This window comes from Saccostrea cucullata, unplaced genomic scaffold, assembly GCF_032062105.1.
Source record: "Saccostrea cucullata isolate Sc308-1 unplaced genomic scaffold, CSIRO_AGI_Scuc_v1 ctg63, whole genome shotgun sequence".
In the NCBI taxonomy this organism is placed as follows: domain Eukaryota; kingdom Metazoa; phylum Mollusca; class Bivalvia; order Ostreida; family Ostreidae; genus Saccostrea; species Saccostrea cuccullata.
Window position 1 is genome coordinate 139,006 of NW_026933545.1, and position 22,404 is coordinate 161,409.

At 33.8% G+C, this 22,404-nt stretch overlaps 5 protein-coding genes across 5 annotated transcripts in view; 4 read left to right on the forward strand and 1 right to left on the reverse strand.

Annotated features, from left to right (window-relative positions):
* Positions 1-2,335: 2,335 nt before the first annotated feature.
* On the forward strand, positions 2,336-6,219 carry LOC134238600 (beta-1,3-galactosyl-O-glycosyl-glycoprotein beta-1,6-N-acetylglucosaminyltransferase-like). Its single transcript, XM_062720730.1, has 3 exons — positions 2,336-3,569; positions 5,264-5,490; positions 5,871-6,219. The coding sequence occupies exons 1-3, from the start codon at positions 2,551-2,553 to the stop codon at positions 6,179-6,181; spliced, it is 1,557 nt and encodes a 518-aa protein (XP_062576714.1). The 5' UTR covers positions 2,336-2,550; the 3' UTR covers positions 6,182-6,219.
* A 439-nt stretch (positions 6,220-6,658) lies between these two features.
* Positions 6,659-10,527, forward strand: LOC134238601 (beta-1,3-galactosyl-O-glycosyl-glycoprotein beta-1,6-N-acetylglucosaminyltransferase-like). The gene is made up of 3 exons (XM_062720732.1): positions 6,659-8,910; positions 9,615-9,841; positions 10,185-10,527. The coding sequence occupies exons 1-3, from the start codon at positions 7,919-7,921 to the stop codon at positions 10,490-10,492; spliced, it is 1,527 nt and encodes a 508-aa protein (XP_062576716.1). The 5' UTR covers positions 6,659-7,918; the 3' UTR covers positions 10,493-10,527.
* Positions 10,528-10,803: 276 nt separating this feature from the next.
* On the reverse strand, positions 10,804-15,563 carry LOC134238602 (loricrin-like). The gene is made up of 9 exons (XM_062720733.1): positions 14,554-15,563; positions 14,370-14,450; positions 13,946-14,116; positions 13,767-13,837; positions 12,944-13,130; positions 11,763-11,939; positions 11,463-11,629; positions 11,154-11,322; positions 10,804-10,917 (listed from the first exon to the last, which is right to left on the reverse strand). The coding sequence occupies exons 1-9, from the start codon at positions 15,443-15,445 to the stop codon at positions 10,913-10,915; spliced, it is 1,920 nt and encodes a 639-aa protein (XP_062576717.1). The 5' UTR covers positions 15,446-15,563; the 3' UTR covers positions 10,804-10,912.
* Positions 15,564-16,542: 979 nt separating this feature from the next.
* LOC134238597 (uncharacterized) overlaps positions 16,543-22,404 on the forward strand; it is a 28,863-nt gene continuing 23,001 nt past the window's right edge. Inside the window, exons 1-2 of the mRNA XM_062720727.1 lie at positions 16,543-16,593; positions 17,106-17,145. Coding sequence (XP_062576711.1) covers positions 16,543-16,593; positions 17,106-17,145 — 91 coding nt within the window. The remainder of the gene's footprint in view (positions 16,594-17,105; positions 17,146-22,404) is intronic.
* LOC134238603 (uncharacterized) lies at positions 19,600-21,763 on the forward strand. The gene is made up of 2 exons (XM_062720734.1): positions 19,600-19,935; positions 20,535-21,763. The coding sequence occupies exons 1-2, from the start codon at positions 19,734-19,736 to the stop codon at positions 21,740-21,742; spliced, it is 1,410 nt and encodes a 469-aa protein (XP_062576718.1). The 5' UTR covers positions 19,600-19,733; the 3' UTR covers positions 21,743-21,763.

The window sequence follows — 22,404 nt, forward strand, 5'->3', positions numbered from 1 at the left end:
TATTATGTTTTTTTGTGAAATTTTGGAATCAAAGACAGATTTAATATATATAAACCATGGAAACAAAAGCCAAGAATTGATTTATTTGAAATTTTGAATTGTTCAAATAGATCATTTAAAACTTTAAATGAACGTAGTCAAATGGCTAACTTTTTTATTTTGATGATGTAACTATGGGGCCATTGTTAATTGCAAAAGGCTTTCGCCATTGAAACAATATCTATATCTATGTCTTCTAACAGTATTGTTTTCTTTCTTTGAAGCAACTGCATAGTTTTTTTTACGACCACATTTTTGTTCTTTGTGGGTTGCTTAATTCATCCAGGCACCTGATCCCACCTCTGAGGTATCCTGGGTCCGTGTGTTATGTCCTGTTCACAGATTTGTATTGTTAAAGATCGATCAATGTTCCCTATCATTATCTTCACCCTTTTCGTTGGTAAACGCAGTGAATCCTGATCTCCAGTCTATCAATATAATATGTTGTTATTTATGGGTACTGTATTTGTTTTTCTGTTGTCCTCTCTATGCATAAAAATTACAACAAAACGTTATCTGCTAATACGGATTAGAAGAATCAATTATTGTCGTTTCTCCTCTTATCTTGAAAGTCGTGCCTATCTTCTTTTACCTGGTTTCTCTTCTTTATAAATTCCTGCTCATCTCATGAGTGCATTTTTCGAATAAAATACTGACAAAACATTGATTCCCTTTCCGTGTGACTGTTTATTTGTGTTATCTTTTATTTAAGCAGCAATCTCAACTTTATTTATTCTTTCATAAATTATCACTAATAAGGCTCCCATTGTACTGCGCATGCTCAATGACAACGGCTCCAGAATCTTAGATCAGACTGATACCATTGTGAAGTTTCTATAAAATATATATCTAGGTCTTTCTTTTTTTAACTCTAGAAAATGCAGCAGTATTTTTTTCTTGTTTCAGTGAATAACACGTGGAGTAATGAAACAAGTTTGCAATAATCACTTCGATCCCTAAACGAAGTCTAACATGATTGAGTGAAAGAGGAAAATGTTTAGTTTTTGAATTTGAAATTTTTTTTTACAATTTCACTTTTTTTCAATATATCATTTATTTGACCATTTCCAATTCATTGTTAATACATATGGACCAGTTTGGCCAAAAAATCAGATACAAAATATATTAATCTAAGTTTTTTAAAGTTTTTTTTTTCAAAAGCGATGTACAGCATTACCAGGCATCATATAATTACTTAAAAGTACTTCAATTTTTGAAACTCTTAAAATATGAAGGAAAAAAAAAATCAAGCTCAAAACTTATGTCCTTAATGATATCATTTGAAGACAGGAAATTTCCTTTGAATTAATGATAAAGGCCCTTGTGGAACCAATTCATTTTTTGGGGGGAGGTATTAGATAGGTGACACATGTTATAAAATTTTCACATTACAAGTATAGACTGAAATATTGATTTTAATTTTTTATCCTATGATCCCAATAAGTCATGTAAGAATCAATTTAAGCAAATGAAAGTGAATTTTCCACATCAACCGAGTTGAAGACTGAAAAGTGTATATATACATAGACAGAATAAGGATGTGTAGACAAATATATTATGTAATAGTCCGGTGTTGCAAAGGACTGGGATTTGCTGACGAAAGTTTGGAGATAAGATTCCAATTCAACAGTTCGGGAGTCGGGCAACGAGTACATTAGGTTTACTTTACACCCCCATGGTTGTCAGAATTTTATCTAGAGGTATTTTTGATTAAGGTATATTAATTATTTTTTCGAGTTTTTACATTTAAAGCGAAAAATAAAACCTTAATTATTTAACCATTTTCTATTTTTGAAGAATTATATCTCTTTTTTCCCTTTTTTTCAAAGTATTTTTCTGGATAATCTGTTATTAAAGTTTTTGGCCAAAAGATATCAATGATTGAAGAAAAATCGATTCATTGCTATTATACTAATCTGTTTTTTTTTCCTTAAAAGAAAATTACACCTGAACTGCGCACTCTTAAAAACTTACGAAATTTTCAGTTGCTACACTGTGATAAAATTGAACCGATTAATCAATCAATTTCTATCTGAAAAAAAAGAATGTCAAAATCTTGGGCTGTTTTAAGAAACCTCAGATATACTTTTTATAAAGGTGAACATTTTTATCAGTGGTTTGATATAGTCTTAAGGGTACATAGACAAAAACTCAAATAGGGTTCAAGAAAATTAATAACAAAAACAGCAAGGCTTCCAAAAATTTAATTTTGGCAACCCCTTTCTATTTCTGCTTAAGATTTTAAAACTATTATCTTTACATTAAATCAGGTTGTCAACAAAGATGAAAATACAGGTGCCTGATAAAATACCTTGCACTCTGTGGAAATATCTAAGGATAAACCCATGGGTCTAGAGCAACGAGTCCAAACTATCTGAGTCGCACCTTTCAGTTTATTTACTGTTGGTTGTCACTGAATGGATTTCCTTCTAAAGTATTAATCAGATTCTAGTGAGGTAAACACAGTAAGCCCTTCGATGTTTTCACGATGAAACAGTACTTAGTGATACCATGAAGAGTAAAATGAAACAGATGAGGACTAATTTCGTAGTTTGTGTCATTCTTGTCTCAGCACTACTTGCGATTCATGTATGGAATTCTAGCAACCTATCTGGATCGGAGAAAACTACGCAGAATCTATACAAATTCATCGCAAGCAATTTGAAATATGACAGAAATGGAACTTTGACTGTATATGGACAATTTCAAAACCGTTTAAGTTCCAGTGACATGTTGGAAATAAATAATATTTCTATGATCATCAAAGAGATAATAAGTGATTACGAAGAGCAAAAAGCTACACAAAGAGAGCGACTGCGAAAGCACAGGGAACAGTTTAGTGCTAGTGTTGGAACAAATACATCCCTTGTCTCCTATTCGCCATTATACAAGAGATCAGAGACAAACTCAACCCTAAGGAAAAATTTAATATCGCAAAATTATTTTACTAAAAATCGTCCAATTAAAAATGTAAACTGCGGTTTACTTTTTGAAGGTAACGCCAAGGAGGTGGAAAAAGCCAAGCGTTTAAGCAAAGCTATTTCTTTCCAAACAAGGAGCAAGACTTTTGTTAATCAGACAAGGGACTGTGAAAAATTTATAAAAAGCAAAGGATATATAATGGATTCATTAACAGACGAAGAACAAAATTTTCCTATCGCATACAGCATCATGGCTTATAAAAGTCCAGAACAATTTGAAATGTTATTCAGGGCGATATACCGTCCCCAAAATGTTTACTGTCTGCATATAGACAAGAAAACCCCCAACAGTATTTTTGAGGAGTTTTCAAGTATCATAAAATGTTTTCCAAATGCATTTTTAGCTTCCAAGCGGATATTGGTGAATTGGGGGTATATGAGTGTGCTGACCCAAGAATTAGTTTGTATGGAGGACTTGTTAAAATATAAAAAGTGGAAGTATTTTATTAATTTGACAGGACAGGAATTTCCTCTCCGTACAAATTATGAAATTGTGAAGATACTCAAAATCTACAATGGTGCGAATGATCTTGAGTCCACCATTAAAAGGTAATTGACTTTTTTCAATAATATAAAACATTGGTAAAAATTCCATGCGATAATTTGTTATTGGAGTATACATGAAATTTGGTATAGTTAAACTTGTAACGATCGATATAAATAATTTTTATAAGTTTAACTAGATAAAATCTAAACTTTTAAATTTTAACCTTGAATTGTAAATTCTGTAAACAATACGAAATGTGTGAGCAAAGCAAAAACACAGATATACCCCAAGAAACACCCAGTGTGGGATCAGATGCCATAAAGAAATAAAGAACTCCAAATTGAAGTCGGAATTAAAAACATAATTATATAGGAAGTTAAATATTTTTAAAAAATGCGAATATGCTGATAGTTTGCTGAATATTATTATTCTTGCAGAGTAGATAGAAATGAATGTGCCTTCCTAACTACGTTTTTTTAAAAACTAAAATCACGAAGAGTATCAACACAAAATTGAGTTAATCATGAAGCAAAATTTTTATGAGAAAAAAAAGGGAAAACAGCACTAAGAATAGTTCTTCATACGAATACGGTATACTTCATTAAAAAAATATTCAGTTGCTTTGATACTAATATAGATGTAAGTATAATTAATGTTAGATAAATCCAACAAATTATCAAATGTTTATGAGAAAATCTTGTTCTCTGTGGGGGAGGCTGAAAGGTGATCAAGTGTTGCAAATGTCCACCCGACTTCCAAAGTTACGCAGAGATAATGGAATGTACAGACTATTATAATATTGACTTTTCATTTTTATTACACATCAGTATAATTTGAGATAGAATTTACATGAAATGATTTGCTTCACATAAACACTGTGTTTAATTTAATTGAATTGCCTTACTCTTATAATTAATAATTTTTTTTATAACCAAACAAAAACAATTAGGTAGAAAATATTGAGATATCTGTATCCTACATCACATGAAATAACCTACATAAATAAAAGAGTACTTTATTGTTCAGCACTAAGGAGTGTCATATTGACAAATATTATTATCTTTTTTTCTATTTTATAAATTTTAATGCCCATGCTGTCAATATCTTTCATTCAAACTTATACCCGATAAAAAGGTCCCTGTATACCTCAATATTTAATGGACAACTCTTTATAATACATTTCATGTTCATCGTCAAACCCATGGGATTTCTCTCTGTCACCACGATTGAGTTCTGACGACGTCTCGTACTGGATACTCGTCACGGTTGCTCCGCCGCTCGGTCAGTCGGAAAGTCAAGGGTTCATGCCCCAGACGCGAAAAATCCAAAATCGATATGTAGGAACTGTTCTTTCGCCTGATGATAGGGACTTTGAGGTGAAAGCTGGGGGTCTTTTTCATGAAACTGAAGTCCCTTGTTGCGGAAGGCGTGAGCATGATTATTAGAACCTGAACTGCCCAATGCCTCTTAGTGCCAACTAAAAGTCTAAACTTGAAGCCATTCGCAAAAATCTTTTATCAGTCTTGTACGAGTAAAATACACTGTAGTCGTAAACTACCTGTATAACAGCAAGCCAATTGCACCCTCTTTGAAACAAAGACATAAACACGTGACTTTGTTTTAACGAAATAAGGATTCAGTTTATATTAGTAAACCTATTTTATGTTGGAAGGTTTCTTAATGCCGAGGAACTAAATTGTCTAATAAACTTTTAGAGATACATGTAACAATATGGATAAAGTTTGTTCTTTTACAGAGCCAACAAAGTTCGCTGGTTAGCTGCGGGAACACCTCCAAACCAGATTCGACCTGTCAAGGGATCGGTTCACATCACAGTGAACAGGAAGTTTGTGGAATACGTCGTAAATAATCCTGTTGCAAAAGATTTCTTAAACTGGACAAGGAGAGTAGCAGTGCCAGACGAGACATTCTTTGCTTCTCTGAACCACAACCCTCAACTACAAATCCCTGGAAGTTACAAAGGTACCTGTGTTTATGTGCATAGAGAACTTCCGGTGTTCTAGAATACTGTAGTGAGACATCCTCCTGAAAGTCTTACTTTAAAGAGAGACTGGAACACCGATCCAATTTCTGTGCTCTTTTGTCTCTAAAAAGCCTTGTTCCATAAATCATGACCTCTGAAACTTGCTCTCTATCTAAAAAAAAATCTATTCTAATTTGGTCATATTTGGCATTTGAAAAATAGTATGTAGACGCATAAATCAAGATTTATACTATATTTGGTCCAATGTAGAAAGCAATTTAATATTTATCTGGAAGATCTCGTTCAGTGTACATATGATTTCAACAGTGTTAGAGATAGCCAAATTCAGATTTTGTGACACATTTTTATTTTTTAACAGGTGAACCAGAGACAGATCGATTTGATAAGCCCTTTCTAACGCGCTTTAAGAACTGGGGCACGGGGGTCTTTAACTGGCCGTGTCATGGACGTCGTGTCAGACAAATCTGTATCTTCGGAATCGGCGATCTTCCTCTTCTGGCACGAAGACCAGAATTCTTTGCCAACAAATTCTACCTGTACTATCAGACTTACGCCTTGCAGTGCATGGAAGAGCTACATTACAACAGAACAAGAGACGTGTATCACCAACAGCTTGAATTTCAAGCAGATTATTATGAGAATTTGGAATTTATCAAACACGTAGTGTAAAATTAAACTTGTATGGAAATGCTTCATTTGCCATTTGGTTTTATCATATTTGTGTACCATCAGAAAACTTCCCCAAGCTTTAAAATCTTAGGAAATAAGGAAGTAAATAGATGCACATACGGAAACATTTGTGATATTTGGGAAAAAAATTCTGGCAATTACACAATAATTTGGAACCATAGAGAATATTTAACTGGATAACAAATAAAATATGTTTGAGAAACACTGATGCCACCATATAGCAGCTTATGGCAAGGGTTGAAGGTGCTCAAATACATTATGTCAAAATCCAAAGGTCATGATCATGGTCAAAACGTACAAAAAATTCGCAAAGGAAGGCCTTTTCACAAGGAAGACACCTGTGAAATATACAAGCCCTATAGTTCTAACTGTTCAAAATCGTAGTCAAGGTTAAAGCTTATAAAAAGTAGGTCACACTCTAAGGTCAAAGGCTCAAAATATTTATATTCACTGAAAGGCCCTGTCACAATGAATACACAAGTGAAGTTTGAAAGCCTTGTCACCACTGTTCAGAAGTTATGACTAAGGTTAAAGTGCGATTTTGTTTTTTATAAAAGTTGGTCAAATTCCAAGGTCAAGAGTTTAAATTTGGTGGTACCCAAAGAAAGGTTTTTTCACAAGGAATATACTTGTGAAATATGAAAGCCATAGCCCCACCCACTCAAAGGTTATGAGCAAGGTAAAGTTTTTGCGGACAAACAGACAGACGGAGGGAAAGGGCGAAAACTATGTACCCCTGAATCTTCGATTACGGAGGCTCAAGAAAAAGAATTTTGAAGAGTGATATGTTTAATAGTTCAGTATAATCACGAAAAACAAAACGTGTCTTTTAAACATAAATGCTTCTAATTAACCATGTTCCTTCATTGCAGAGTAAGAACTTTGTACTCCGGTAATTATTTATGAAGATTCGGCATCTTCGGGGGAGATTCGGGGGCATTTAGTTTTTCGTCTGTCTTTCTGTTTGTCCGCAAAAAAACTTAATCAAAAAGGTGCTTTAATGCATCCTTTTATGTGATTTTCAAACGACAAACATTTGGGGGAAAATGTACTTTTCGCCTGTATATGTACCGTGTTGTCTTTTGAACTAAAATTCGATAACAGTACACAGTGTGAAAGAAATCTACATTTATATTGAATTAATGACCAGAGGCAGGTTGATTGTTGTCCAGTGAAGCAAATTATTTATTTAATGAAGGTGGTAAAATTTGATTTTACAAGACTGTGTCCTGTAAGTCAGTGATATGAAGAACATACTATTAGTCTCTCGGAACGACACTCTTGAGGCCCATAGAAAAATGTGAACTCCGGAAAACTTTAACTTCGAAATACAAATTTTTGTTAGGAATAATAGTGAAATACATGTACACTATTAGATTACATGCACCCAATGAGAAAGAAGCAGTCATCCAAAACATTCCTTCAGGACAATATCCCTTAATAATTGTTCCTTGATAAAGATTCTATGAGAAAAAATCATACTGTGGAAAAAAGTTCGGTTCACTTTGCCTTTCAAGCATTCAATTTGGATATTTATACAAAAAATGATTATAATCCACGAAGATTTACTCTTAAATTTTATTTTTGGTGTTTCCCTATTGAAAAACAAGGTACATTTCTACAGCCTAAAATCACAGTCCGAATCGGTTATGGGCAACTAGAAAATGAACACTATGGAATATCACACAAAGTGGTCCTCTTGAATTAAAAGCCGAGATGAAAAGGTTGTTTCGACTGAAAGTGGCCTTTTTCTTGGTTTTTATCTTTTGTTCGTCTCTTGTTTTCCTTCTCATCTGCACATTTTCTGGTGTTTCTACAAATCCAAAGCAAGTGTTCTGGACATTCATTGCGACGAATATAACCTACAACCATAACGGAAGTCTCACTATTTTTGGGAGTTCCAGGAACGTAAAGGATTTTCTGTTTGTGTTGGAAATGAAAAACATAACGCAAATTTCAAATGAAATATTAAAGGAGTTCGAAGAGAGAACATCCCAAAACGACAACAAGCTGCAAGAAATGGTGGAAAAGTTTGATTATGGGTATGACCCAACGTTCGTTTCCTATTCTCCTCTATACCGTTCAACAGAATTGGGGGAATTTGAGGAAAAAGAAAGGCATATACATCCAAACAATAGGCATGTTCAGGAGGTAAATTGTAGGTTGTTATTCGAAGGAAATGAAAAAGAAATTACCAAAGCTAGGAATTGGAATCCAAACGAACAACAAATACTCGGAGAGCGTATTGTTTCTCAAACGAAGAATTGTAATAAATTCATAGAAAACAGAGGATATATAATGCATTCTTTGTCGGAAGAGGAGAAAAATTTCCCAATTGCTTACGGTATTATGGTTTACAAAAGTCCAGAACAATTTGAAATTTTGTTGAGAGCTATATATCGTCCGCAAAATGTTTACTGTGTTCACGTAGACAGGAAAACTAGCGAAAGTGTTTTTCAAGACTTTGCAAGTATAGTAAATTGTTTTCCCAACGTTTTCCTTTCGTCTCAACGAGTAGTCGTGAGTTGGGGGAAAATGGGAGTTTTGCTGTCACAAATAACTTGTATGATAGATTTATTGAAGCTGGGTAAATGGAAATATTTTATTAATCTAACGGGTCAGGAATTTCCTCTCCGAACCAACTATGAACTGGTAAAGATATTAAAGATTTACAACGGATTTAATGATATAGAGGGCGTGATTGACAGGTAGGTTCTATACTGTTCTGATTTCAAGTGAACTCTAAATGCACCCTGCTAATGTACTTTAGAAAGTGTCAAGGTGTTTTTTCCTATTAAAAAGAGATACATTTATAGATATTTGAGTAGTAAAGAACGACCTTCATACAGATTTTATCGTCTAAAGCTTTAATGATAAATAACAAAACATTTTTATGTACTATAATATAGTAAATCATTCATATTCTCTCATATTTTATATCTAATAATGGATTTTTTTTAAAAAGATATTGTCATAAAGTTAAAAAGTTTTTCAAAGTTTTGTATGGAAAAAAGCGACATAAGTCTCATCTTAGCACCTAAGAAACCTTGAGATTTCTTTTAATTTTTGGATCTATTATTTATGCCAATTCTAATCAAAATATGTCAAAAAATATAAATCATTCCATGCATCAATTTTTTTGTTTGTGCTAAGTATCCTTAATAATAAAAAAAATAAAATTTAGAACTAGTATGTGTATCATTAATTTACTCATAGACTACTAGACTTTATGACAATATACTCCTTTACTACGATATGGCAATAAAAATGAAAGATAAACAAATTCTATTGTACCATATGGGACCAAGTGTGTGGGGATCAAATTCCCATGTAAAAAAAATGAAATAACAGATTAATCAAAATGTTTTTAAGTGAAAAAAATACCATTTCTTTGGGAATATTTTATAATTAGAAAGAAGACAAATCGTTGGGCATGGGCAGGATGGCCCCCACATCAAATTCGCCCCGTGAAAGGATCAGTGCTAATCACAGCTAGCAGGGAATTCATTCAGCATGTGATCAGGAGTAGAGTGACCTTAGATTTTTTAAAGTGGCTAAGACAAACTTCTGTACCGGATGAGACATTCTTTTCCTCACTGAACCATAATCCTCAGCTGGGAATACCCGGAAGTTACAAGGGTAAGCGGCGTAACTCTATGCCATTATCATTCCTTTGAAATGGATTGAAAATTCTCTTCTATTCATCATATAAAAACTTCTGATTTTCCAGAAGAAATCTGAATTCCTACCATTCTTAAGAACCTTTTTTCAAGAGAGTTCCGATTTTGTGGTAAATTCATGCAGATTGCTATGTAGATTTGAAAAGTATAGTCATATTGCTTTTCCAATGAAGAACATGCGTTTGCATGAGGAAAATTACAACCTTACGGAAGATATTTTCTGTTTATGCTCTTGAATGCCATTATATTTTGTTTTACGCATGCGCAATCTATAATTTTTTAACACGTCTTTTTTTCTTTAGGAAAACCACAAAAAGATCCAGTCTTTAAACCGTTTCTGACCCGATTCGTCAACTGGTATGGTAGTGAATTCCCGTGTGGAGGGGAATATGTGACCGATGTCTGCATCCTCGGAATAACCGATCTTCCTCTCCTGGCGAGGCGGCCTGAGCTGTTTGCCAACAAATTCTACATAAACAATCAACCTCATACATTAAGGTGTTTGGAGGAGTTGCATTTTAATAGAACTAGGGATGAATATTTTGGGAAACTTCACTTTCAGACTGATTATTATGAAAGTTTAAAATTTATCAAAAATATTGTAAAATGACTTTTAATTTTTTTTTTTCGTCACCTGAAAATGTTAAGTTTGTCACAATATTTTGTTAACATATCCAAATATTTGCGTATTATTTACTCACAAATACTGGCATATTCATGGCATTCTTCTTTTTGATGATTGGATACATGCATTTTAATATATGGAAAAACGATGTACAAAGATTTTTTTTAATCGTAAGATATCTTAGGGTAGTCTTCTTCAGTGGGTATCAGGTTTTATTGAGATAAGTTAAAAACTCATTATACAATTTAAAAATAACCTTGGTTCTTCACTTATGCCAATAAATATGACGAAAGAAGTAACCAAGGATATATTTTATTGAAACTATTATTCTGTATAATACACGCAGAAAACAATTCCAGAGAAACGTGACATCAGTGTGTTGATTGTTCATGCAGGTTGTCATTTTCACCCTACAAACAAAATAAACATACATGTACATGTATAAAAAGTGAATTAGAGCCGACATGTCATATTCATTGGTCAAAGAAAACAATATAGAATGGAACTAGAATGTTTGGTAAAAGTTCATATGCAAAGCAAACTCTTCCACTTGTATATAAAGAATTGAAATTTAATGTTTTTTTAATTTTCAAATTAAATTGCATTTCTAAAACTATGGAATCAAGAAAAATCAAAAATAACTTGCCGCTGAAGGGTCTATTGTTATACGTCATAGACATCCCAGCTTTGTTTCCTCCTTGGCGAAATGGGTTTCCTCCTGGATTTTCACTTCCCATTCCTCCACTCTGCATCTGAGATTCAAAAGGAGTCCCGAAGGAACCGTGACTGTAATCGCTACCCGGATCTGATTTCATCTATGAATCAAACAGTTTCTGCTATAAATTATGCATAATCTTCTCAGTTTTGGGTTTTATCAATCATCTTTCTTTTTCACTTGATGGCACTGCCACATTAAACCTGTGAAATTATTGTTCTGAATTATGAGAGTACTTACATTTGAGTTAAAAGGATTGGATATGAGCTCATTATAATTATCCACGTGTTTGTCAAAAGGAGTCTCGTAACCACTAGAACTTCCGGTTCCACTGCCAGTGACGTAACTTGCCGCGTTTCCAGCGTTATATCGGCTAGATGCACTGGAATCTATATTATAGGTTCCCCCTACAAAGTTTCCTAAATTTTACTGAAACTTTCTTTGAAAACACAATATTCACCCACACTTTAATTAACGCGATCGGTCTTGATTGAGATCTGAAGTGAAATAGAATTTTAACCCATTGTAAATAATATTTACCCGAGTAACCAACAGCTGCATAGTTATGTCCGCCAAGAGAAGAAGCGGCGTCCACATGATAGTTGGAACCTTTGTACTGAGTTTCAGCGTGTGAAATAAACGGACTTTGGACCTGTTTGAATGGTCGAGTATCAAATGGACCCGGCTCGTCTGTCTGTTTTCCACCAGAGAGGGAGCCTTAAAAAGCAGATGGAAATTACTTAGGATGCAAGTGATCAATTTCATAAATTCAGTGAAGAATCGTGAATAAATTAAAAACACAGACCACCTGGAAACAGTCAGGTGCCCAAAAGAATTAAGCATCCCTTGTCGATCAGTCACGTCCGTCCTATAAGCCCTTTGTGTTGATCAAGTAAACAAATTAATCCGTATACAAAATTGGCTGTATACAATGATCTTTAGAATAGTTAGTTGGGAACATGTCATGCAGTCAAAATATGACCCAACAATTGGCTATATCTGCAAACAGGATTATTGTAACATAACGGCCATAGAATTTGCGAAATGTTGACTTTTAACGAGATAGTTAAAAACCCTGTTGCATTAACTTTTTGTCAGTGGTCTGCTACGGTTTTAAGAGTGACGTACGGAATCAGTCTTGTGACATTAACATCACACTAGAAACCCTTGCTCATTCTTAGTGAATTAACTTTAATCATTTTCAAATACGTCGTAGTTATAATACAAAATAGGTGTCTGTCTCTCCTCCATCTATTTACATGCATTTTAACATTGAATTTTAATTTTGAAAAAAAAAACGTTTCTTAAACGTTGAAGATTAAAAAAAAACATCTAGATAATATCCTAAGAACTATTACATCGATTAAGCATTGATCACTGTTCCATTACCATAATGAAGTTGAACTAGAATTGAACATGTCAAGAGACACAAAGAAAGACAACTTGGAAAAGGAAAAATAAATTTGAACATTTTTAATTCATATCCCTATACATGTAGCACTGACAAATGAAACTGGCTTGAAATATCCTACTGAATGGTAATACGAGTATATGAAAAAAAAGGCTAATTTGTGACTATATTATATTCAAAAGACAGACTTGAAGATAACATCACGTCGTAGGTAAAGCCTTCTTCTCGTTACAGATATGGACGGTGCAAACATATTTCTTATCTAACAGGTTTCTTACATTACTGAAATATTCTATAGTTTCTGTCTTACCTGCTGAACTATGACCCGTATGACCTCTCACGTAGTTCACCCCTGATCCAAAGGAATTAGAATTGCTGCTGCTGTAATCTTTTCCGTCGAAAGGTTTCTCCAGAAGCTGTGATTCGTAATTGTTTGGGTTGTAAAGCTGCGATAACATTTGTTCATATTTGGCCGTGTCAAATCGTGTGGATTGTCTCTAGTTTGAAAAATATATACAGGAATAATTTCTTCATAAAGAATTGACTCTTGTTAATCCTAAAAAAATTGTTTACGGGGAATTTTTGTTCTCTTCGCTTTCAGCCGCTGTCGTTTCTGTTACTGCTATGGAATTGGGCAAGTTCTAAACTTGGCACAAGGAAGAGAATAGAAACCCTTACTCTAAATCAATCTAATCAAAACTAGATGTTAGATTCGCCCGCACTACACTAACGATATTAGTGTAGCGAGTCTGCGAGATTGACTTTAAATGTTGTGGCAAAATCTTGAAACACAGATACGGAAATTATAATCAAAGTATATACACTTTTTATAGATAGTCTTCTTTGTATTTCAAAGAAGGTGAAAATAATTAAAGAGGCTGGGTGGTCGTTGCCATTTTTAGACTTTTTTGATCTCCTTTAGAAGAAGAGCTCCATATAAAGATATAATAAAATGATCAAATTTCACAACTAAAATTTATGAAATTTTTCTTTGCCAAATGATAGTTGACAGCTCAAGATATCATATCTAAAAAAATAAGTTATATCTGGTGGTTAATAAAAAAATAATCTGTTGACCCCCCAGCCTCCTTAAGAACAAAAATGCCAAAGTGACTCAAATGATCAATAAATACATCTCCTAGGTCTGAATCCGTGTTGATGTAAACAGCTCCATTTGTATTGTCCGTCTGGGGGAAACCTCCACCTGAAACAATACTTTCTACTTCATTAAGACAGTAAAGCTAAAGGTATCACTGCATCAGTGTGTATGGCTTTCATTGGTTGACTTTCCATATTCTAAGAATTAACTTACCTGCAAGTCCTCCTGGTCCGGATGAATCTGTTCCCACCTGGAATGACCCTCCTGTTAACCCCCCTGGGCCCCCGTCCGTATCGATGTTTGTAGCAAATGACGATCCTGTGAGACCGCCGGGGCCTCCTGAATTTGCGACCAAGGAACTGGCATCCATTGGGTTTCCTACGGCTGGAAAAGGATGGAATGGAAGATAATGAATCTGGGTATTTATGATACTGTTTAGATAAACATTTAAGATCGATTTACCTTAAATTCTATGGAGAAATAAAACTGAAAGCAATGCTTCGAATCTTTGTATATTTTCAAGAAAGCTTTGCACCATTTGATCAGAATTTTCTGTCACGTTTAAATTATTAAGCAAGTTTTTGAGACGAATGATGATATTGTTTGACATTTCTTAAAGGTTAAACAGTAGCAGTACCATTATTTGTTGCCAGTGCTCCGCCCATACTTCCAAAATCAACACCTTGAAATGTTGATGTACCAAAAGGAGACTTTCCACCTGTAAGTTCCAAATAAATTTAATTCTTACAACTACAATACATGTATTTTTGAATTGCAATATTTCTGTTGAATATAATGAATTTAAAATCATTACTAAGTACCTAGTGCCGAGTTGGAAATTTTGAATGGAGTTTCACCGGAACCTGCTTTGGCGGCTGTGCTAAAAGGACTTGCCATTTTGCCTCCATTGGCTTTGAAAGGACTAGATCCACCTGCATTTCCAGCTGTACTAAAAGGTCCAGGTCCCATTCCTTTTCCCCCACCTTTGGCAGCATTACTGAATGGACTTCCTCCAGAACTCATAGATCCACCACTATTGCTGTTACCGTTTACAATGGAAAATGGACTGGATCCGCTCCCACTACCGCCGGATCCACCATTTGCATTAAATGGACCACCCCCTCCTTGCATGGCACCATTCCCCGAGTTGCTTCCGGAAAATCCTCCTCCTCCTCCATTTCCATTGGAAAACGGACTAGACCCGCTCCCAAATCCTCCCGAACCACCACCATTACCATTTGCATTAAATGGACCACCACCTCCTTGAATGGCACCGTTTCCTGAGTTGCTACCTGGAAATCCTCCTTCTCCATTCCCATTTGAATTAAACGGACTAGATCCGCCCCCAAAACCTCCCGAACCACCATTTCCACTGAACGGACCATCCCCTCCTTGATTACCACCACTCCCAGAAGTGCTACCAGGAAAAATACCTGCATTTCCATTTGAGTTAAACGGGCTACCGCTGCTGCCACTGAAATCTCTTCCACCGTTTGCATTTAAGAGGTTTCCACTGAAACTGACCGGTCTTTCATTACTGGCCGGAAAACCAGTACCTGCTGAAGAACTGTCGCCCCCATTTCTGTCAGAGCCACTAAACTGGTTACCTAGAAAACCACTCCTTTTGTGGTACTCTTGTTTGTTAATTTTAAATCCACAGATCACATTGCTAGTCACAATGAAAAAAAGGAATAAAGGAGATTGTAGGAACATTTTGGTTGGCAATTCAGCTGACAAAAAGTAGATAAATATACTCAAAGTATACGTAACACTTTTTCTGTATTTTTCAGCTGAAATATTCTTTAAAAATTTTAAAAGTCCGGAAAAAACTTTTGTTGTACGATTATATTGCCATCGTTGTCCCACTCGGTACTTGGGGGTTAGGGTAAGAACATCTGCCTTTTATCAGGGAGTCATGCGATTACATGTACATGTTCCTCACCTTCAAGATCAACCTTACATAATGATCGATGTGTAAGAATTCAATGAATGAAGGAAGGATAAAAGTTAGTTGATTAAGTATCTTAATTTTAAAGATCATGGAAAGTGCATGATAAATGTCTGATAAAAAAGGAAGTGGTATTTGAATAAATGAAACAATATTGTGGAAATTGAATAACGATGCATCTATATTAGGTTTATAAAGGAATGTTTATTTTTCTTTTCAAATAAAAGTTCCAAATGTATAAACTATTATTTCAATATCAATCAGGATTATTTAATTAAACTTCTTTTTTTTAAATCAATACAATAAATCATGTAACCAGCATTTCCGAGAATTATACAAGCCGCTCAATTCAGTTCAACTTAAAGAATGTCATTAAGTTTTTGTAAAATCAAACTTTACATTGGTCTCACACTTCTTGTAGATTCTTTTATATACTCCGTACATTTAAACAGTTACTCCAGTACTTCTTCGTCTCTGGCGGCGTTTCTATATATCAAACGTCATTGACGTTTACGAATTGGTGCCATAATAAAATTATGAGTTCTGTCTGTTTAGTTTTAAAATCTCCTTTCTTTTTTAGCGTATACCAAGTTTGCTCCACTAAATTGTTACAATACACAGAAATAAAGATATAGAATTATAATATTTTATTATTTAAAGTAATGGCTACAGTGAAATTACAAAGTGGCGCATCATGCACAGGCACATAACGAATGGATGTCCCCTCCTTTTCTGAGAATTGTTGTTATCCAAAATAAACAGTCTGATTAAAACCAGACTGCAAAATAAACGAATTCCTGGTCATTCATATCTTTATTTCCATTTCTGATATCATTTTCCGTTTTTATTATAAGCTGGTATCATGTCAGGTTTTAGAGATTGTCTACTCAATGCGTATATAGAAATACTAGAGGTACATGCATGTAAATTTACATACCAATCCATCCATTCCATGAGAGATTGTATCCATTCGTCAGATGCCAGCAGTATCATGTCGAGTTGAAAGATGCACCCCCCCCACACACACCCAAACATACATACACACCTTCATCTATATTCGTCAAAGTTGTTCATCACTACTTCGAAGGTTACAGAGACATACATTGTATTACGTAATGTCATTTCATATATTGCAAGCATTTGTGTTAATTTCCAACAAATTATATGCAGTTATTCTGTCATGTGATGGCAATTTTATAAAGGCAGGTTCCCCTATATAAATTGTAACCCTGCTTTTCCATGTAAACTTTTATATATGGCCATTCATTCTTAGCACCTCATTTTCCCTTTTGTTTGAGTGAATGACGGAGCGCATCTTTAAATTGAAGGAAATGGGATTGAATTCTTACGAAGAATAAATACGTACTTATTTCTGAAAGGGATAATCGAACGTGACAATTGTACTTAAACATGCATGTATCATAGCGCCACATATTCTACAAACGCAGCGGCCGGAGAATCAAAGGTAAGACAAAGTCTAAAATTGCTTTCTAAATTAATCATGTCCGTACATGTACCGGTATATTGGTAAATTGAATTAACAAAAAATGTTTATAATTTTATTCTAGTTTGTCAAGATGTATATGATATGACTTTAGTTCCGTTGCTCATAAATGATAATTTTTTGCTTTCCTTTAATATGTACGTCTAAAAGGTTTTAAGTTTTAGTAAGCGTGTAAGATTTTGGAAAATATTTTGTTTGAATACAATTTTTGAGTGATTCATTAAAAACATTTTTAAGGAGGAATGCCACACCAACTTTTTATTTCATAGATCTCTGAGTCAACCTTTTTAAACAATGGTTCCAGCATTGAAAGGCCGACGTTAGCTCTTAATTATTTTATATGATTTTTTTTTTTATTTTTTCAAAGAAAATTAAAAAAAAATTATTTACATCTAAATTAGATGTTTTCTTGTAAAAATTTTGCTGTAAATAATTGCATCACATAAATACCTAATAAAATATGTAAAGAAAAGCCGTATAAATAAAAAATATTTATGAAAATAAAACACATAATTTGTGAATATTTTTTAAACTTGTGGTTAAAATCTTCTTAAAACCAGTCACAACTGGGAAGAACATGTTCATTAATCATATTTATAAAAGAAATTGAAACGAAATAGCCAAATTTTAGAGAAATTAATTTTTTTTTTTAATTTTGGCCAGTTCCGATCAAAATTAAACCGATCCCAACCATAATTGTACAATTATTGAAAATAAATAACATTTCAGTAAGAAGACTAGTCTGGGTGTAATAAGGGTTAAAACATTATTGAACTTGACAATAAAATAGATTTCTTCATTGTAAATACATGAAGAGGCAATAATTTTTTTCATTTTGTGTTAATTTTGATCTTAATCGGGTAAGATCCAAATATTTAAAAAAAAAAATTTCTCTAAAATTTCTCAATTTCATTTCAATAAATTTCTTTTAAAAATATGATTGACAAACATGTTGTCCTCAGTTGTGACTAGTTTTATGGTGTTTTTAACCATAGGTTTAAAAAATATTTACAAATAACGTGTTTTATTTTCATAAGTAATTTTTTATAAAAAAAAAAAATTAAAACGTCTAACAAACCTTTCTTTACATATTTTATTAGATATTGATATGATGCATTCATTTACAGCAAACTTTTAACTCGCAAACATTTTATTTGGATATAAATATTTTTTTTTTCCTTTTCTTTGAAAAAATACAAAAAAAAAAAAAAATAATAATAATAATAATAATTAAAAAAATATATATATAATATTTAAGAGCTTATATCGGCCTTTAAAAAGGATGACTCAAAGATCAATAAAATAAAGTTGGTGTGGCATTCCACCTTAATTTCAACGAGCTCTATTGGTTGAAGAAGCTGCATAAAGTAACATTATTCTAGTTAATGATTTTTTTATCAAGCCAATAAATAAGTGTTTATGAACTGCCATTAAAACACCTATTATCTTGACACAAAATCATGAAAATGTGAACGTGATGTCCATATTGGGAAATATTTAAACTATTTTGAGTTGGGCTCGAGACCCAAGTAAACAAAGTTACTCGGAACTCCTCGGCTTCACCAAAGGCGGAATTAGGAACCTGCTTAGACTGGTACCCTGACATTGGTTAACGGGCGCAAGCGCCCTAAAAAACCAACGACAGGTAACCACTGCCATTTTATCGCGTCACAGGAAACAGCACTGATGAAAAAATCTATATTTAGACTAGCGTAAATCCAGAAGTGCTGAAGTAAATAAACCCTTCTCTCTGCACTCTACACTGCTGTTAACAAAGAAAGTAGACGGATTTTAAGCATCTATAAAACCATAAAGAAGTGCTGCCTCAAAAACCATTAAATGCAAAGCGATATCACAGGTCCCATGTGCATATCCTACCAAAATAATTCAAATCAAGATCTATTGCATGATTAATTTACCTACATATTTACCACTGATATGATAATTAAATCATCGATTTAGTTATAACACTTGTTCTTTATAATTATTTATGTTCTAAAGTTTACGGGGAATGCTATATAACTCGTCCCTCTAACTCCAAGTGTTATGGTATGCACCAGGGAGGATTACAACGTTTAACACTACGGAACATTTGAAAGTTCATTGTGACAATATATTGTAAGTTAATGATATATAAAAGTCTTTACTATGTTGTTTGAATAATTTCACCGTATTCAATTCACTCTATTCATCAAGAAAGATATGCTATGTTTTGTTTTCTCTGTTATTTAAATCGCTGGATCCACCTAACATTCTTCTCTGCAAGCATTGATACTATTTATTTTTGGAATGCGCAGTACTATGCGCGAAGCAAGCAGTGAGTTTTTCCACTGTCATGGCGGCGGAGGTTACCTGTCCTTGTAATTCCTAGCGGCAGCGACTGGAATCAAGGGCAGAGAACCAGTGCTAGAACCTGCTCCGATTATCTTTTCTTTAGAGGGCGCCACAGGCAAACACGGTCCTGTATCGGAACACCCTCGCGCCTTATCAGTAGTTACCGATCGAAGAAAAACGTAAACAATCTGCTGTCAAACACATGCTCGTAAAACATGCCTGAAACTTGTTGTTGTGTGCCGAATTGTAGTAATCGGGGTGGCCATATATTTCCAACAGATCCGTTAAGAAGAAAAGCATGGATACACGCAATAAAACGTGGTGAAACTCGTTTTCAAAGCTGGACTCCGTCAACTCATGCTGTTGTTTGCAGAGCACATTTTAAATCAGACGACTATTTGACTGAAACCCAGCATGGTAACAATATTTATTTATTTATTTTGAAATCTTTGATAAGCATGTGCAAAGTAATGTTAATAGATTTTATTCTGAGCAATGATTATGCCTTATTTGCTTAGATGAAATGCACTAAAATATCGAATCCCTTGTTTACCTCTCATACGAAGTAATCTGATAACGTTTTACATGAATTTTTTTGTATTTTTACAGACACTGCCACATGCAGACTCCCCACTGACAACTTCAATTACTGGTCATTTATTACAAACGCATTATCTTTTAACAATATAAACACAAGGCATGTCTAAAAGAACACATGCTGTTGCCTGATAATTTATGCATATCTACCAGTACAAGATACTGTGTTTTGACATTGATGTCTAATTAGCACCCTGCTTAAAAACAAATTTGACCTGTTTAGTTGAATTAATAAACACATGGGCATGTTTTGTAACATCAATTTTATAACAATAATACTTGTAATAATAAAAATATTTTAGTAAATTTATATTTGTTTTATTTGCTTTAAAAAGTTAGTTCAAATTATAAATTAATTATTTAATAAATAATCTAGTACTATGAACAAGTATTGATATATTAAATAATTTAATTCTTAGGAACTACTCCTTTAAGTAAAAGATTGAAGAAAACTGCAGTGCCAAGCATTTTTCCCTGGGTAGAGCCAAGTCCACATTCACATGAACGAGCCGACAGAGCCAAGTCCAGAGGCATCAAACGAAAACTAGCAGAAGAATTTTCTGCTTCGTCTTCCATAGATGAATTCATCTATACATCAGCTGATGATCTGCAAGTATCCGAGGAAATTGTATCTAACTCTACCCAAATTTTGGCTGAAGAAATTCAAGTCACTGTTCAGAAATCTGACGTTAAATTTTTTGATGTACAGACACAAACTCCTCGGTATCCCCCAATGAGTATTGAAAACTTTACAAATGATGATGCCGGAGTAAATTTCTATACTGGATTGGAAACTCTAACTAAATTTTATTTTGTTTTAAGAACCTTAGGACCCGCAGCTCACTGTTTGAATTATATTTATCATAAGGTTTCAAACATAAGTGTTCCTGACCAATTTTTCTTAGTCCTCTGCAAGTTACGGCGCCATACGACCAATTTTGAACTTTCAAGATTATTTGGAGTTTCCGAAAAGACTGTATCAAATATATTTTTTACATGGATTTTATTCATGAGTAAGCAATGGCAGGAAATCGACATTTGGCCTACAAAGTATCTTGTAAAATATTACTGTCCATCAGATTTTAAAACAAAATTTCCAAATACTAGAGTGATAATAGATGGCACAGAGTGTCCAATTAAAAGACCAAAGTTACCAAAGCCACAGCAAGCAACGTATTCTACCTATAAAAACCGTAACACGGTAAAAGTTCTTGTAGGAGCGACACCAGGTGGATTAACATCTTATATTTCTACAGCTTATGGGGGATCCACAAGTGACCGTCAAATAGTTGAAAGAAGTAGGCTGTTAGAAATGTGCAATTCTGGAGATTCAATAATGGCGGACAAAGGTTTCAATGTGCAGGATATGTTTGTACACAGGAACATTCAAATAAATACACCAACATTTTTCAAAAAGAAAAACAGAATGTCATGTGCTACTGTGATTGAGGACCGAAAAATATCCAGCAAACGTGTGCACATTGAGAGGATCATTGGACTTGCAAAAACATTCAAAATTCTGACTGAGCCTATGAATAGTTCTGAAACAAAACTTTCTTCAGAAATAATCTATGTTTGTTTCATGTTGTGTAATTTTAAGAATTGCATAGTGCCATCTTATGCATAACTTGGTATTAAAAATGACATAATAAGAGAAAAAGTCTTTATTTCATTTTTCTTTATTGCAACTACATTTTCCATCATATGTCTTGAAAAAAGTTTTTTCCAATAGAGCAGACTTAAAAAAATCTTCATAGAATTCATTCAATTTTTTCTTCATCTCATCAATAAATTTATCATCCCTTTCTATTGCAAAGAACAAAAAGTCATTGAAAGTATACACAACAAATATACACTCATTTTTCTCTGCACAGTAAAGTTGTCCTTGGACCTGATAGTAATAGTCATGGGTTTTATTCAAATAAAATTTACTTCCAGACTGCTTGATATAAGGAACTGTTTTTGAGGAAATAAAACTGTTTCTTGCCACATATGGACACTTAACTTCAATCAAGGTGTCATCGTCAATAATACCATCTGGGGTTGCTGCTAAATGAGGGGAGTCCAGACTGACACAAATTCCACTATTGTAAACTGTGCGTCCCGAAATTTCCTGGTACTTCTTCACAGCTTCTTTTTCGTATTTTCTTCCATGAAGAATAGGTTTAGCATTAATTTTTTGTGCCTTTGTTGTTAAAAAGTCAGCAAGTTTCACCTTATCAGTTCGATCAGTTGCTTTACATATTCTCCCGAATACCGAAGAATGAAGACGTTTGCAACGTTCCTCAA

Excerpts from the sequence above, each read along its gene's own strand:
- LOC134238600 (XM_062720730.1), top strand. The coding sequence starts at position 2,551 with ATGAAGAGTAAAATGAAACAGATGAGGACTAATTTCGTAGTTTGTGTC. Across the intron at positions 3,570-5,263 it reads CTTGAGTCCACCATTAAAAG|AGCCAACAAAGTTCGCTGGT; the intron begins GTAATTGACTTT and ends GTTCTTTTACAG. Across the intron at positions 5,491-5,870 it reads AATCCCTGGAAGTTACAAAG|GTGAACCAGAGACAGATCGA; the intron begins GTACCTGTGTTT and ends ATTTTTTAACAG.
- LOC134238601 (XM_062720732.1), top strand. The coding sequence starts at position 7,919 with ATGAAAAGGTTGTTTCGACTGAAAGTGGCCTTTTTCTTGGTTTTTATC. Across the intron at positions 8,911-9,614 it reads ATAGAGGGCGTGATTGACAG|AAAGAAGACAAATCGTTGGG; the intron begins GTAGGTTCTATA and ends TTTTATAATTAG. Across the intron at positions 9,842-10,184 it reads AATACCCGGAAGTTACAAGG|GAAAACCACAAAAAGATCCA; the intron begins GTAAGCGGCGTA and ends TTTTTTCTTTAG.
- LOC134238602 (XM_062720733.1), bottom strand. The coding sequence starts at position 15,445 with ATGTTCCTACAATCTCCTTTATTCCTTTTTTTCATTGTGACTAGCAAT. Across the intron at positions 14,451-14,553 it reads AATTTCCAACTCGGCACTAG|GTGGAAAGTCTCCTTTTGGT; the intron begins GTACTTAGTAAT and ends TGGAACTTACAG. Across the intron at positions 13,131-13,766 it reads CGGATTCAGACCTAGGAGAT|AGACAATCCACACGATTTGA; the intron begins GTATTTATTGAT and ends TTTTCAAACTAG.
- LOC134238603 (XM_062720734.1), top strand. The coding sequence starts at position 19,734 with ATGCCTGAAACTTGTTGTTGTGTGCCGAATTGTAGTAATCGGGGTGGC. Across the intron at positions 19,936-20,534 it reads TTTGACTGAAACCCAGCATG|GAACTACTCCTTTAAGTAAA; the intron begins GTAACAATATTT and ends TTTAATTCTTAG.